A 16012-nucleotide genomic window follows, 5' to 3' on the forward strand; every position below is an offset into this window, starting at 1 on the left:
ACGACCCAGGTGGAGACGCAGAGACTGCTTAGAGGAGGTGGAGAGTAAGTGTCCCTCTGGCTGAGCCGCAGAGGCTGTGTCCGTGGCGACAGAGGACTTGGTGTGAGGGAGGGGGATGGGTCCCAGGAGGGGGCATTCCCTTCTGCCTGTGGTAACAGCCGTGGGCCTGGAGGCATGGAGAGGCTCCGGCAGGTGGCCTCTTCTGGCCCACGGGTAGCTGGCGGGATGACGGGAAGAAGCCCCTCCGAAACAGCAGCCAAACTCAACTGTTTACAACTGTCGTGAGCGGGATTTCTTTGTCTGCCTCAGGATGTTCCTCTCGTATCTCACCGTTTTACTGAACTCTTACATCGTTCTAAAGATGTGCCAAAAAATTTCTTGAGTTTCAAAGTGGACAGTTACACTAGCTGTTATCTATAATTATGCCCGTTCCTTGTTTAAGTTTTTCTTTCTGCGTTGGCCAAAGCTTCTAGAGTACTCTGTAGCAAATGTGAGGAGGCATACTTGACCTCATTGTATTGAAGGTGCCTTTTTTTAAAAAATCACGTTAAAGAGCTATCTTTAATAACCTTTTCAGTACACACTTTATTCTTAAGTCACTAATAAAAATGTGGGTGTTAAAAATTCGACATCTAAAGGGAGGAGGAAATGACTGTTTCCTTTTTTCCACAGGTCCCTAGGTGTGACACTTTGGGAGCTCTTTGATAATGCTGCTCAGCCTTATTCCAACCTCTCCAACTTAGATGTTCTCAATCAGGTCATTCGAGAGAGAGACACAAAACTCCCTAAGCCCCAGCTGGAGCAGCCTTATTCTGACAGATGGTGGGTAACTCTACTTTACTTTTTTGTTGTCTTCAGAAGATAAGGAAACCCTCTGTCTGTGGGTGTTAGTTGTATACTCCCCATTTTGATTGATTGATTATCTTAGAGGGGGTGGGGAGCACCAGTGGAGGAAGGGGCACAGGGGAGGGGAGGGACAGAGACTATGAATCTTAAGCAGGCTCTCATCGAGGAGCCTGACACAGGGCCGGATCCCACGACCTTGGGATCATGACCTGAGCCAAAAGAAAGAGTCGGACTCTCAACCTACCAACCCACCCAGGCGCCCCAGTATATTTATTCCCTGTTTTTAAACGATAAATGTTGTGAAAAGCCAAGATTTGTGTATCATTCACAACTGATTTTAATTTTTTTTTTAATGTTTTACTTATTTTTGAGAGAGACAGAGACAGAATGTGAGTGGATTAGGGGCAGAGAGAGAGGGAGGCATGGAATCCGAAGCAGGCTCCAGGCTCCGAGCTGTCAGGACAGAGCCCGACGTGGGGCTTGAACTCACGAGCTGTGAGATCATGACCTGAGCCAAAGTCGGACGCTCAACCGACTGAGCCACCCAGGCGCCCCACAACTGATTTTAGAATTAACATATATTTTAAAAATGTAATGTTAGTTTTGGAAAAAGTGTACAACAGGTAAGAGTTTATGTGTTCTGTGCAATAAGAAAAAATGTGAAGTCTGAACCAATTAGAAAAGTCAACATTAGGGAGTTTCCTATTGTGGAATTGTTTCAAAATGAAGCTATTTTGCGGGCGCCTGGGTGGCTCAGTCAGTTGGTTGAGCGTCCAACTTCAGCTCAGGTCATGATCTCACACGTGAGTTTGAGCCCCACGTCAGGCTCTGTGCTGCCAGCTCAGAGCCTGGAGCCTGGTTTGGATTCTGTGTCTCCCTCTCTCTCTGCCTCTCCCCCGTTCATGCTCTGTCTCTCTCAAAAATAAATAAACTTAAAAAAAAAAAAAATGAGGCTATTTTTGTAAGTGATACCTAATATGTGAGAAAAGAGCATAGGAAGGGTAATATTTAAATTGGCGGCAGAAGCTAATTTGCATAGCGCATGTTGACATTTGCAAAACAAATTTACTTCTTACGAGTCTTCAGACCAGTTCTTACTCCGTTTCCATTCAGGATCACGTTCACCTCTTTCTAAGCCTCTGTCTACACCACTGCCTGCCCAGTAGGCACTGCCCGTGAAGCGAGGCAACCCCATGCACTGAGGCAGTGCTCAGCTCCCACACCTCTCGAACTGTCTCACCTGGAATAACTTGACACATACTGCCTACAGTTAACATTTTGAAGTTGCCTTTGTCTTCCCTTTTGTTCGTGGCTATGTCGCGGGAGGTTGGCTCTATTCAGCCAACCCTTCGAAGACCCAGCTCCCCCTTGCTCTCTTCTTTGGACTTCATCTTCTACTGTTGCCCTCCGCTTTCAGCCCCTTTTATGATCTCAGGAGACCATGTGCTATGTAAGATTGTAGTGTTACTTTTCAGTGGGGGGAGGAGTTAGAGATTAGTCACTACTGCATTTGTCTCTGAGAATTCTTGCAAAATAAAACGAGTAAATCTAAAAAGCGTAAGACAAGTGCATTCTTTACTACGTAGACCACCTGTGGCGATTTTTTAAAGAGGAGATCGTGTTAAAACTGTTTCTAAATTCAGGGGATAAGTCACTGGGTAGACACCAGAAGGAAAATGACAAACACTGATACTGGGACACACAAAATTAGTAGGCCCAACGTTTATGTTTCTTCATTTCCTCTTGTGCCACAATGTATTTCACCGTGAACTGAGATCCTTCATGTGGCTGACAGTGATTATAGCATAGAAACTTTTGAGGTGCGAGTTGGCCTGGGAGTCCTCGTGAAGTCCTTTCTTGTTTTAAAGCAGTTTTACCATCATTCCATTAATCACCTCTGAATCGTTGCCCAGGTATGAAGTTTTGCAGTTCTGCTGGTTGTCCCCGGACAAGAGACCAGCGGCCGAGGACGTGCACAGGTTGCTCACCTACCTGCGGATGCAAAGCCAAAGGGACTCAGAAGTCGACTTTGAGCAGCAGTGGAATGCTCTTAAACCGAATACAAACAGCAGAGACACTTCAAGTAATGCCGCATTCCCAATCCTCGACCACTTCGCCAGGGACCGGCTGGGTCGTGAGGTGGAGGAAGTCCTCACCGTGACCGAGACCAGCCAGGGCCTGAGCTTTGAGTATGTCTGGGAGGCAGCCAAGCACGACCACTTTGACGAGCGCGGTCGGGGCCCCCCGGACGAAGCCTTGTCCTACACGAGCATCTTCTTTCCAGTTGAAGTTTTTGAGAGTTCACTTTCAGACCCCGGGCCGGGGAAACAAGATGACAGTGGCCAGGATGTGCCCCGTGGGGCCCCCGGAGTGGTCCCTGTGTTTGATGCCCACAACCTTTCTGTTGGAAGCGACTATTACATCCAGTTGGAAGAAAAAGGCGGCAGCAACTTGGAGCTTGATTACCCACCCGCACTGCTCACAACTGAAATGGATAACCCGGAAAGGATACACGAGGAGGCGCCCCAACTCCTGACACTCCGGAACCTTGAATTAGAGGAGTCCAGTACAGATGAGGATTTCTTCCAAAGCGGCGCAGACCCCAAAGATTCCAGCGTACCCGAGGACGTACAGGTCCCCAGGGGCCCTGAGAGCCCTTTCAACAGTATATTTAGTGATCTTGACAAATCAGAGGATCTGCCCAGTCACCAAAAGATATTTGACTTGATGGAACTAAATGGAGTTCAAACCGACTTGAAGCCGACCGCTTTCGGTTCGAGTCCGGATGACTCCAGAGAGTCCGTTGTAACGTGCCACTTTGAGAAAGATAAGCCCCGTAAGCTTTTTGACGGCGAGCCTCTTTGCTTATCAGAAACCCTCATGCACCAAGATAATTTTGATCCACTGAACGTTCAAGAGCTGTCAGCAAACTTTTTGTTTCTTCAAGAGAAAAACCTACTAAAAGACTCACTGTCTGACAAAGAACATCTAAATGATCTTCAAACAGAACTTAAAAACGCTGGCTTCGCCGAAACGATATTAGAAACTCCACATAGAAACTCTTTAGGTACTGAAGTGAAGTTTGCCGAGAACAAACCAGGCTTTCCTTTGCTGCAGGAAAGCCTCAGCGCCAAGGGTCAGGATGCAGGTGTCGTGTTCAAGGACAGCACTTTGAACACCTCGTTACAGTCTTCCCCAGAAGCGCGGGTACCTCCTACCTCGCTGGAGACAGAAGGAACATCTCCCCGCTTACCTCCAGATACGTCCCCGAAGCAGGGAGAACCCACGTGCTCGGATGTCCGTAGCCACGAAGACGGTCTCTGCCAAGAAACGAATCCGGACCCTGTGACCATCACGGTAGAAACTCCCGCAGCGGCTGCCAGAGCACACGGTGTTGGTGACCGGTCCCGGGACCTGACCCGCCAAAGCGAAGAGGCCTTGACACTGACCAAAAGTGACCCGGTTCTTACTGATGACATTTTTGCCAATGAGGTGAGTATAGGAAGCAGTGTTCCAGAATTGAGACAGAACTTCCCAAATCAGCCGCTCTCAGAAGACCGACACGCTGACCGTGCGCTGGAGAAAAGCTCAGAAGGTGCGGACGCTCCGAGTGAGCTGCATTGTAAAGCGGCTGCCAAGGAGGGGGGCCTGGTGTCTGCCCTGTCCTCAGACTCGACCAGTCAAGACAGCCTCCTAGAAGACAGCTTGTCAACACCCATTCCGACTTCGGAACAGTCCTTGGAGACCCCGGACTCTCTGGATTCGGTGGATGTCCATGACGTTTTATTGGGATCCTTAGGCTCTCACACTCCTCAGAAACTCGTGCCCCCCGATAAGCCTGCAGACAGTGGCTACGAGACGGAGAACCTGGAGTCCCCCGAATGGACCCTGCACCCCGCCCCCGACGGCGCCTCGGCCGCAGAGGTGGCCACGGCGGGCGACGGCAGCCATGGCACCCTGCCCCCCAACCCAGTCATCGTCATCTCAGACGCAGCCGACGGCCACAGGGGTACGGAAGTGGCCTCGCAGACTTTCGTGCCTGGCTCTCAGAGCTCATACCGAGACTCCGCCTACTTCTCAGATAATGACTCTGAGCCTGACAAGAAGTCCGAGGGCGTCCCGGGACCCTCGGCCTTGGTGGTGGTAACGGACCAGCCACTGCCTGAGCCGGTCGTGCCGGAGCAGAGTCCTGGTGCCAAGGACAGTTGTCTGGAAACCAGCCACGGCCAGCCAGACCGAAGCTGTCTCCCCGCTTCGCACAGTTCCGGTCACCCGGCGTCCAGAGACACTTCGGAACCGGCACCACCTGACGTTTCCAAACAGACGCCGCCTCCTGAAGATGAGGCCGGCAGTCCCTTGAGTTTGGGGAACTCCGAGCTGAGCAGCAGCGATGACTTGGAGGCACCAGAGGAGCGCCCCTGCACGCTCGCTTCCACCGGAACCAACACCAACGAGCTCCTTGCCTTTGCGAGTTCCACCCTGTGCCCCGGCAGCGCGGCGGACATGACGGCGGAGAAGTCGTCGTGCGGCCACTCCGAGGGCCCCAAGCTGAAGGAGCCGGACGTCGAAGGGAAGTACCTGGGGAAACTTGGAGTGTCGGGCATGTTGGACCTCTCCGAGGACGGCATGGATGCCGACGAGGAGGACGAAAACAGCGACGACTCGGACGAAGACCTGCGGGCGTTTCACCTGCACAGCCTGAGCTCCGAGTCGGAGGACGACACCGAGCACCCGGTGCCCGTGATCCTCAGCAACGAGGACGGGAGGCATCTGCGCAGCCTGTTGAAACCTGCGGCCTCTGTCGCCATCGACCAGCTGCCGGACGACTGGAAGAAAGAAAAGAAGGCGGTGACGTTTTTTGATGATGTCACAGTCTATCTGTTTGACCAGGTATCTGTTAACCTCCACACATTGTCGTCTCGGGGAATTCCAGAACGTGTTAGGAAATCGAGTGCGCTTTGTTTTCCTGATGGCCGCTTTGAGGCCGCAGAGTGTGTTAGGATTCCCCAAAGATGGGAATTGGGGGTTGGTTACGGTTCCCAAGAATATGCAGAGGTGTAGGTGGGACAGGGAAGTCCTGTCGAGTTAAGGGAAGGAGACCCGGATGCCCTTTCTGGGTCTGCCGGCAGAGGCCTGCTGAAGTCGGCTGCGCTTTACACACCGCATTTCTGTAACCCAGCAGTTGGCAGTGGTGGTCAGCACGCAGGTGCAAGCCGGAACAGTCTGTGGCTCACAGGTGGCCCTGGAGTTGCCGGCCACCGGCGGTCCCTGTGGATCGGGACCAGGGAGCGGCAGCGGCAGCGGCAGAATCCGTGACCCTCCAGGCCTCCTGTGCCTGCTGGGCCCTGCTCCACGAGCTCAGACTTCAGCCTCTTTAAAAATGAAGGGTTGAAGGTTTTCTTGTATCTGTCACTGATTTCTAGTCTGATTCTGTTATGGTCAGAGAGCGTGTCTGATATGGTTTCAGTTCCTTTAAACTTAAAAAGGTTTGTTTCGGAGCCAGGCTACGGTCTGTCTTGGTGAACGTTCCACGTGTACTTGAAAGAACGTGCCTGAATGTCCGTTGGATCTGGATGGTGGGCGGTGTTCAGTTCTTCTGCACTGGTGCTGAGGTGCTGATTTTTCTGCGTGCTGGTAGTTCCGTCCGTGGCCGGATAGAAGAGAGAGAGGTGTTGAAGTCTCCGACTGCAATTCTGGATTTGTCTCTCTCGGTTTGTTAGTCTGTGCTTCCTCTGTTTTGCGGCTCTGTTGTTTCTGATATTCATGTAACCGCTCCAGCTTCTTTTGATCGGCATTTGCATGAGATGTCTTTCTTCAGCCTTCTACTTTCAGTCTACGTGTATCATTATGTTTGACGTTAGTTTCTTGTGAGTAGCAAATCAGTTTTTAAATCTCTTCTGAAAAATCCTGTCTTCTCATTGATGGTTTTAGGCCACTTACATTTAATAAAATTAGTCTTGTTTGGATTTTGGCATACCATTTTCTTCATTTCTGTTTGTTTTTACTTGGTCGTTCTTCCCATCTTTGTGGTAATTTAGGCCTTTTTTAATATTACCTTTTAATTTATCATTGCATTTTTTTTTACTACGCATCTTAGGTTTTGTCATGGTTTGGGGGATTAAAATATACATACTTGTCACGATCTACTTAGAATCAGTACTGTACCATTTCCAGTGGAAAGCAGAAAACTTACTACTGCTGTCTGGTATATTATTCCACGTGCTAACTCTGAAAGCCCCGTCAGACGGTGCTCTGTGTGATCAGTGTTTCCAGCAATCAAACATGTTTTAAGAAACTCAGGAGGGGCGCCTGGGTGGCTTGGTCGGTTAAGCGTCCGACTTCGGCTCAGGTCATGATCTCACGGTCCGTGAGTTCGAGCCCCGTGTCGGGCTCTGTGCTGACAGCTCAGAGCCTGCAGCCTGCTTCGGATTCTGTGTCTCCCTCTCTCTCTCTGCCCCTCCCCTGTTCATGCTCTGTCTCTCTCTGTCTCAAAAATAAATAAATGTTAAAAAAAAAAAAAAATTAAAAAAAAAAACAAAAAAAACTCAGGAGGTGACAAATTGGGTTCTGTTTATCCACATGGGCTCTACTGTTTCTCTCTTTTCATTTTTGATGTTCCAGGATCCTTCTGGTATCATTTCCTTTCCATTTGAAGAAGTTTGGCTTTTTTTTTTTTTTTTTTTTAATCATATCTACTGACAACAAATTACCTTAGTTTCCCTCACTCCTTAAAGATATTTTCTCTGAATCCGCAGTTCAGAGTCGACAGCTCTCTTCTCTCAGTGTTATTATGTCTGTTTGCTGTCAGGACTTTTTTCTTTGCAAAATTTATTTTTCCTCTTAGCAGTTTGATCGTGAGTGTGGATTTCTTTGCGTTTACCCCGTTTCAAATTTGCTGAGCATCTTGAATCTGTAGTTTTATGTCTTTCACCAAATTCAAGAAGTTTTCAGCCATTATGTCCCCAAATGCTTTCTTTCGCCGCACTCCGGGTCCCCTCCTCTGGTGCTCCGGGACCAGACTGTTGGGTGTCTGTGGCCCGTTGGCTTTTTCTCCCGTGTCTGTTTTCATCATTGTTCAGACTGAATCATTTCTGTTGATCTCCTTCAAATTCAGTCATTCTTTGTCATCTTGTTACTGAGTCCGTCCAGTGGATTTTTTTAAGTTCTAGCTACTGTATTTTTCTGTTTTGAAATTTGCACTTCGTTATTATTTTTATCATCTGTTCTTTTGCCAAGACTATTCTGGGTTGGCATTCATTTCAAGAACGTTTGCTCTTGCGCGTAGGAACATTTTCACAATAGTCTTTAAGGTAATCCCAGCATCTGTGTCATCGTGGCATTGTCAGCCGTGAACTGAGGTTTTCCTGATTCTTTGTATGCAGAGTGATTTTTTGACTGATTCTTCAGTGTGTTTATGATTCTGTCCTTGTTTAGATTCTAAGGAGAATGCTGATATTTTTGTCCTAGAAGGCATTGACCCACTGGGGTTCAGGTCTCAAGTTGCAGCCACCCTTCTGTGGGCTGGGGGTCCCCGTTTGAAGCTTTTGCTATACTGTTCGAACCTGTCCTGTGCACGTTCCCCCCACTGGCCAGGGTGGGTCTTGGCCAGTGGTCTGGCCTGCGGTTCAGTTCTCAAAGCTTCGGTGCTGTTGACATTCAGGCCTTCCACGCGCGGCTCGGAGGTAAGGCAGGTTCTCACAGACTTGATAGGGTTGCTTTTCTGAGCTCCTCCCTGTCCGTGGTGTCCCTGGTACTTTCCCATGTCTTGAACCCCACTTTTCGGTTGCTGCAGCTGAACATCTGGGGCTTTCGTTAGTGCACGACACTGCACACTGGATGCGGCCGTGTGGACGGAGGGGAAGACGAGCAGCAGGGCTTCTGTCTCAGGATCCCAGCTCCCCCAGGGGGAGAGTGAGTCCCCCCCCTCAGAATTCTAGGTGCCTGCCACCCCAGGATTGCTTGGGGCTGGGGAGCAAGAGATGGAGGGGGGCCATCTGGAAGCCCCCTGCCTAGCGTCAGAAGACCTCCCTCCTGCTTCAGAGCCTGAACCAAGGGGCTTCTGGAGCTCTCTGTGTCCACTCCGGTACGCGCCGCTGAGGAGTTCTTCCCCGGCCTGCCTGCCACTGCTTGCTTTCCGGAGGCCTCCGGCAGCCGCTTCACGCTTGCCGCCCGGGTCCCGGAGCTGCTCCGGTGGGTGAACCGGGGCTGTGTTCCGTCGCACCTTCCCCGGGCCCGAGCCCACCCTGTTTGAGGAGAAGCGTTTCGCGGCCGATCAGTGAGGCTCCCGCGAGCCGGCCTCTGCTGACGGGAATTTCTCTTTGGCTTTCAGGAGACCCCGACCAAAGAGCTGGGGCACTGCGGAGGAGATGCCCACGGCCCCGAGTTGAGCGGCCGCGGCCCGGCACCGCCTTCGGGTTCTCCCTACCTGAGCAGGTGCATAAATTCCGAAAGCTCGACCGATGAAGAAGGTATTTCCCTTCGTTCGTGGGTTTAAAAAGAAACTAAAAGGTAGTGGGCTGTGAGTGAGGGAGGCTTTTGTGGAGGGTGATGTCACGTGCTGCTGTAAAGGACATTGTCAGGACCCCGGGGAGCAGCTCTGCCCCCTGTCGGGCCGAGTCGGTGTTGCTTGGTCTACAGGCACACTTGTGTGCCTGCCCTCGGCCCTCTGCTCTTTCTAACAGAATCAGAGAAGGAAAACTGGGGTGTGTTTTTTTGCCTTTTAGGTGGAGGCTTTGAATGGGATGATGACTTCTCCCCGGACCCTTTTATGGCGAAGACAACAAGTAACCTTCTCAGTTCCAAGCCTTCCCTTCAGACGTCCAAGTACTTCTCGCCGCCTCCGCCGCCCCGGAGCGCAGAGCAGAGCTGGCCTCACACGCCGCCGTATTCCCGGTTCTCCATCTCGCCTGCCAACATCGCCAGCTTTTCTCTCACTCACCTTACTGACTCGGACATGGAGCAAGGAGGTGAGAGGAGGGCTGTGTGTCCAGCAGGGCTGGGCGGGCGTCGGCCTGCGAGACCTTCCCCGCGGGACTTGAATGCTTGCTAATTTGGGGCTTTCCTGGTGTTTGCAGAGTAGATTGAAAAAAAAAAAAAATCCCTCAGAAAGCTCTCACAGTTCGAGAGCGTGCTCTCGGGGCCACAGCCCCCCACCCGCAGGCCTCTGTCACTCCGCAAGCTGAGTGCCACTGGAGACGTCCCCTCGCTGCCCCGGTTGGGCCGGGTGGCCCAGGGTGACGGCCTGGCTGCAGGTCCCCAACCTTGCCCAGGGTGTCTGCCACCTTCTTTTCTTCTCTTTTCCCCTTTTGGCCACAACCCCGCCTTCCCCCCTCCTCCCCCAGAGGGAAGCCATTCTTCAGAAAGCTTACTCTGTTCAGAACACTTGGCCCAAGATTTTGGGACTGAGCCCAGATGTGCTCTGGTTCTCCCCCGGGAGTATTGACTTTACCATTAAGCCTTGGTCTTGTGCGATAGCAGGGGCCTGGGTGGGAGGTCACGGGCAGGGCCCATTTGCAGTGGTGTTATCTGGACATACGGATCCTTTTTTCCCCATAACTAGATTGGGAGATGAATGTCAACAGGTGCATTTTTTTCGATTTGAAGTTCGAAGTTCGGATAACAGCCACGAACCATGAAGAGCTTGTGTTCGTGTTTGGGCTCTGTTTAATTGTGCCGGTTAGATCACGCCCATTCCCTAGCGATCTGTCAGAGATCAGAGCGATTTTCTCCCGCCCTGAGCGTTGACACCGAGCTGCGTGTGAGCGGAGCAGGTGTGTGTGCGAGAGTGTGCGAGGGTCTGGCAGGTGCCGCTGTCACAGGAAGAAAACACGCGGCTGGACAGGTGGTGGGTGGCCGCGCTCCCGGCTTCAGTTCCTGTTTCTGTAGCACAGGTCAGATGCCGTCCGGACTGTTTGCATCCAGGACGATCACGGCATAAACCCACCTTTGCTCGTTCTCTCCTAAACAGGAAGCAGCGAAGATGGAGAAAAGGATTAGGCGGATCCCGAGGCGCTCTCGGGTCCCAGGCTGCTCCCCCCGCCGGGCACCATTCCTGCGCCGCAGCCCAGCAGTGACCTCCCCTCAACGGCGTCCGGCCCAGGAGAGAGACTGGGGAGGCCCAGAGGGAGCCGCGCTGGCCCTGTGCCCACGGCGGGAAGCCTGGCCGGTGGCGGGGGGCCCTGCGGCCGCTCTCAGCCACCAGAAGCGCTCGCGCCCCGGTCATCCTTGGGGAGCGCCGACCCTGCTCCGGTGTGTGGGAACTGTAGGTTCCGGGCCGTTTCCGGTTTCCCTGCGGCGGGGGGGCGGGGGGGGGTTCTCCACGTCCACACCTGCGCACCCCTTCTGTGCACGGGGGCCCAGAGGAGCACGATGGGAACGGGCACCAGTGAGCCATATTTATTATTTTTAAAGAAATCACTAATTGCTTTCTGTAATTGCACTGTGGATAAATGTTCTAAGAGTACCTGATGTTGTACAGAATCTTAAATTATTCAAGGAAAATAAGGCAGGTCAAGCTGGTGCTATCCACTAGTTTGATTTTTTTCTCTGTTTTATAGTTTGTTTGCTCTGCATGGTACTTGTAAAGCTTAAATATTTTGAGTGTTCTGCTGTCTAGAATTGTTGGAATTGTACATATGGTACTTTTTTTTTGTAAATGATAAATGATTCCGAATGTTAGTGTTTTTTTGTTCTTATAGGAAATATTTTTGATGAGTCCAAAAAGACTGCTTTGTTTTGTTGACCGAATGAAACACACGTTTGTCTCTTTCTATAACGCAGGTTCCTTGTAGCAAGTGAGGCTTCCCTGAGGAGGTGAGGGGTTTGCAGCCCTCCTCGTGGTTCTCCCACCGCCCCCCACCCCTGGCTCCCCAGTTTTGTAAACCCTTTCGGTAACACTCGACAGGCGGTTCACCCCAGGGCTCAGCTGCGGGTTAAGGGCTGGGTCTCCTGCCCCCCTCCCTGGGGAGCCGAGTGCCCGCCCCCCCCGTGTGCGCTCTGCTGTGGCCCCTGCGCCTCCCCTCAAAGCCGGTTCTTCTCCTTATTGTGTGGAACCGCGGGCTGCTGCCGTGGCTTCCGTGTCCTCGTAGACGGTCCGGAGCTCTGAGCAAGAGCTGTCCCCGCAGGGCTCTCGTTGCCGAGGACAGTTTGAGTTCATTGCATTTGTACACGTCAGGTGGTGAGCTTCTAAGTAACCCATAGAGTTGGGTTTCCCCTCAAGAACCACCCCGCTTAGGGCCAGGCTCGGCCGGTCTCCATCACCAAGGAGGTAACGCTACATCCTGCAGCCGGGAGGAGGGACGAGGGACAGTGGCGGAGCCCGCGCAGCCAGCCTGTCCTCCCGGTTGGGACCCTGGGCGGCCCCGGATGGCCATCACACCCAGGCGTGGCCCTGGGACTTCTCTGCACTGACCCTTCCCTTCCACGTTAAGCACCTCGTTCTCGCCCTCGCCTGGGAAGGGACCGAGTGTATCCAGCGCAGCCCCCCAGCGTTGGCAGGAATCGGGTGTTCGGGATAAAAAGCTGGCCTCACTCTGCGGTCCGTGAGTCCCGCTTTGACACCAGGAAGTTTCCAGGGGCTAGAGGGCCGCGTGCTGAGGGAGGCTTGGCGTGCTCGCCACGAAACCGTGTGTATCGGGGGTCTGACTTCGGGGCTGTGGTCCCCACACGCTGGCCCGTCACCCCGAATGTTTTCCGGTGCTGATTCGCTTGCCTGACTCCAGCGTGACACAGGTCCACTGGGCTGTGTGACAGAAGTCCCAGCAGCTCTGGTCCCGGCGTGAGATGCAGTTGTGGGTACTGGCTGGAGTTTACGAAGTAAATTATGACCTTGATTATCAATTCTGGCTCACTCCACTAACTTTGCATACCTAGCAATAACTTTCCCGAGCAAGAACTCAGAATGGAGAGAGAGCCCCCTTTACCCTCCGGGCGGTGTGGGCAGGGAGTGCGGCCAGGAGAGCTGGGCCTGTGATACGCAGACGGGAAACCATCACAGGGCATTAGAAGGTGATTTTGCCAAATTGTCATAACTCTGAATTTCTTGCTATGGAGACTTCCTGAGATTCCTGAGTTTTTACATCTAACTACCAGTCTTTGTGGAGAGAGAAATGAGAGGTGATGATTATACAAGTTTTTTCAAACTCTAAGGAGTTCAGATTTAATGACCGAAATCAAGCAGATCCATAGAATATATAGTCTTCTTATACAATCAGCCCGGGACAAATTTATACATATTTGGGGGCTGTATCTTTTTCACTATGATTAAGGAGATTTTAACAACCTAATTCCCGTTTTAATTTAATTTAGGTCTATATTGCTGTCATGATTAATTGCCAAAAGAAAGCATTTTATACACTGAGTTGGGGGGGTGGGTCTGAGTAGTAAATCTTACTGTGGTGGTTGGTGCATGGCGGGGAAGATTTTATATTTATGATGCACATGTGAGTTAACATGTTCTTTTGAAATCTCAAGCAATACACAGGAAACTAATGATGTAGATTAAAATTTTCAGCCCATCTTTGAAGCATCAGCATGTGCTTTGTTGTTCAATTCCCGTTTTTGTTTCTGTTTTTGTTTTTTTGTGTTTTTAACTATGTTGGTTACCAATAGTGGGTTTTCAGACCAAACTGGTCCTGAGAAGTTATGCAATGAAATAAATCAGTGGAATCCTCTAGATAATATGTTTGAGGTTTATAATGCCTGGTCCACAATGGCATTTCCTGGCCTCTTTTGGAGTCTATCAGGTTTTGGTTAGTGTTACTCTGGTGGAGTTTACATATTTCAAATCCCAGAATAAAAAGAATCTCACCTTCATTTCCTTCCTAGCTAAATGTTCATTTGTGTTAATCCAATGATCCCATCATAAGCCAGAAAAAGAAATGTAAAAAAAAAAAAAAGTGCTCCCCAAATCCTTCTGGAACTTGGATTGTGTGTGTGGGTAAGAAGCCATTTCTCTTCACCGTGAAGGAGCTCCACGAAGCTGAATTGAAAACAGCATCCGTTCTATTTTTAAACGTACAGGTGATTGTTTCTATAGAAATGGGTTTTATCTTAGAAAAGTCTTTGTATGTCTTGCTGCCGTAAAAACACCTTTCAGAACCTCTCCCTTGTATTAGTTTTTCTGTAGGGTACTTGGAGGGCTAGTGACTTAACTCCATGTCCGTCCAGAGGGCCCGAGGCCCGAGGGAGGCAGCCCCCGGCTTTGCCCTACCCAGCCCTCCATCATCTGAAAACTCCGGGAGTGAACCCAAGTGTCGGGCTCTGAATGTTGGGCTCCAGTGACGGGGGCTTCAGAATAGTAGCCTTATGAGAAGGAGCCTTAAGATAAGATTGGGCAACGCAGTTACTTCACATTTCAGTCTCCTGCACAACATTCCTAATAGTAACGGGGTTGGCTCAAGTGTTGGCTGTTAACAAAGAAACTTCTCTTCGGTACCTAAGTTCTGAAACGTGTGGACAGTATTGAATTACCAACAACCTGTTACCGGAACGGCTTGAAAACATGTTTGAGTTGCTCAGGCTCACGCAGGCGCACGCAGACCTTCCTGAGGGGCCGGTGTGTGTATCCACTGTTGAATTCCGGCCGCGGATGAGGACCCCCCTGGGGCAGTCCACCCACGCGGCTTCCGTGTCGGGCTTTAACACAGTTTTAAGAGGTTCACGGCAATATAACCGCTAATGAACTTTCAGTTTAAATTGTGTACATTTTTAAATTGTAAGATTTTTACTGTATATTGATGCATAGTGTGATTCAATAAATTGCTTGTAATTTAAAAACTATTTAATATGCAAAATAAATATAGTTATATATTTATAAACTCTGTTGCTGCGTTTGTTTCGTGTTTTTATCCGCTCTGCAAGGCCCAGGGTGTGTGACCAGGCACCGCCCGCCCTGCCGCAGGCCCTGGGACACGCAGTGCCCCGGTCTCTAGAGATAGTGTGCCCTTTTGCGTGAGAACATGAAGATTCGTGTGCTCACTGGAAAACTGAACTTTGATGCAGTGACTGTGCTGCCTCAAGGTGTATCTATAATTCCAAGCCTTTGTCCTTCTTGATGAATTTCAGAAGCCTTTTAATTTCTGAGATACAGCCTCTAATGAGCTGTAAAAGCCAAGAGGCTAATCAGTTCAACGCCAGCCTTTCTATGCCCCGCGGTGGACCTCGGCCTCCTCCATCACCCTGTCCTCGCTCCGCCCCCCTCGCCGGCTGCCCAGAGCGGAGGGACAACCTGCTACCAAGCAGGCCTGGCCCCAACCCCAGTCACCAACTCCCTTGAGACCCCCAGGGAGTAGATGGACACCTACGAGCACTCCTCTGGGCACCTCCGACAAGTGCGAGATGGGCGCCCACCGACCCCTAACCCCTGAACCTGCTGGTCACAAGGGGTGGGAACCCAGGCCCGGGCTCCGTCTCCCTGCACTCCAGGTGCGCCTCATCAGCCCAGAAGAACCCCTGAAGCCAGAGGCTGATTTTAACACCTTTTAGTGCTTCTGTAAAAGGGGAGGAAACTGAGGCAGGCAGGCAGGCGTTTTAGTAGAGCAGGTGGGTGGAAGCCGGGTTTAAGCCCAAGCTGACCACCTCTCGCCCCCTGGAGACCTCGTAAAACCGATGACCGACCAGGGTATTTCCCTGTGACCTGCAAGCAGCTGTGGGGCCGGAGCAGGTCCTCCGCGGGGCAGGGCTCCGCCCGCCCCCCCCCCCCCCCCCCCGGCCCCGGAACCTGCGCCGTGCGGGCCTGAGCCCTGCGGAGTGGTGGGGGAGCTCACGAAGCCCCCGGGTGCTGCAGAGGCCGCTGAAACACGGGCCACTACTTGTCTGAGAAATCAGTATTATTGCATAACGGCTTTTCCGCCAGTTCTTCTGGCTTTGGCTTCTGTTCTGAGCCTTCGCCCCAAGGCCAGGTGCGGCGGCCAGGCGCCGTCCCGAGAATTCCCCTCAGCGCCGGCGTGCTCGCAGAGGCCTCAGTCTCCCCCTCCGCCGAATGGGCTCCGGGCCCGGGCTCCCAGCTGCTGCCGGGAGGCTGCAGCGGCGGGGGGAGTGGGGGCGGCGTCCGGCCCCCGCCCCCCGCCCCCCCAGCCCGCAGGTGCGCCGACGCCCCCTGCCGCCGGCAGAGACCCGCGCACCCCGGCCCCGCCCCGGCCCCGCCCCGCGGGCTCATTTACATGCG

At 52.0% G+C, this 16012-nt stretch overlaps 1 protein-coding gene across 2 annotated transcripts in view; it reads left to right on the plus strand.

Moving 5' to 3' along the window:
• LMTK2 (lemur tyrosine kinase 2) overlaps positions 1 to 14666 on the plus strand; it is an 82703-nt gene extending 68037 nt beyond the window's left edge. For both annotated transcript variants that reach the window (XM_045461913.1, XM_045461914.1), the window contains exons 10-14: positions 673 to 822; positions 2760 to 5736; positions 9176 to 9314; positions 9570 to 9812; positions 10814 to 14666. In XM_045461913.1, the coding sequence (XP_045317869.1) occupies positions 673 to 822; positions 2760 to 5736; positions 9176 to 9314; positions 9570 to 9812; positions 10814 to 10842 (3538 nt within the window). In that variant the 3' untranslated portion in view covers positions 10843 to 14666. The remainder of the gene's footprint in view (positions 1 to 672; positions 823 to 2759; positions 5737 to 9175; positions 9315 to 9569; positions 9813 to 10813) is intronic.
• The last annotated feature ends 1346 nt before the right edge of the window (positions 14667 to 16012 follow it).

Source organism: Leopardus geoffroyi, chromosome E3 (genome assembly GCF_018350155.1).
Source record: "Leopardus geoffroyi isolate Oge1 chromosome E3, O.geoffroyi_Oge1_pat1.0, whole genome shotgun sequence".
In the NCBI taxonomy this organism is placed as follows: Eukaryota; Metazoa; Chordata; class Mammalia; order Carnivora; family Felidae; genus Leopardus; species Leopardus geoffroyi.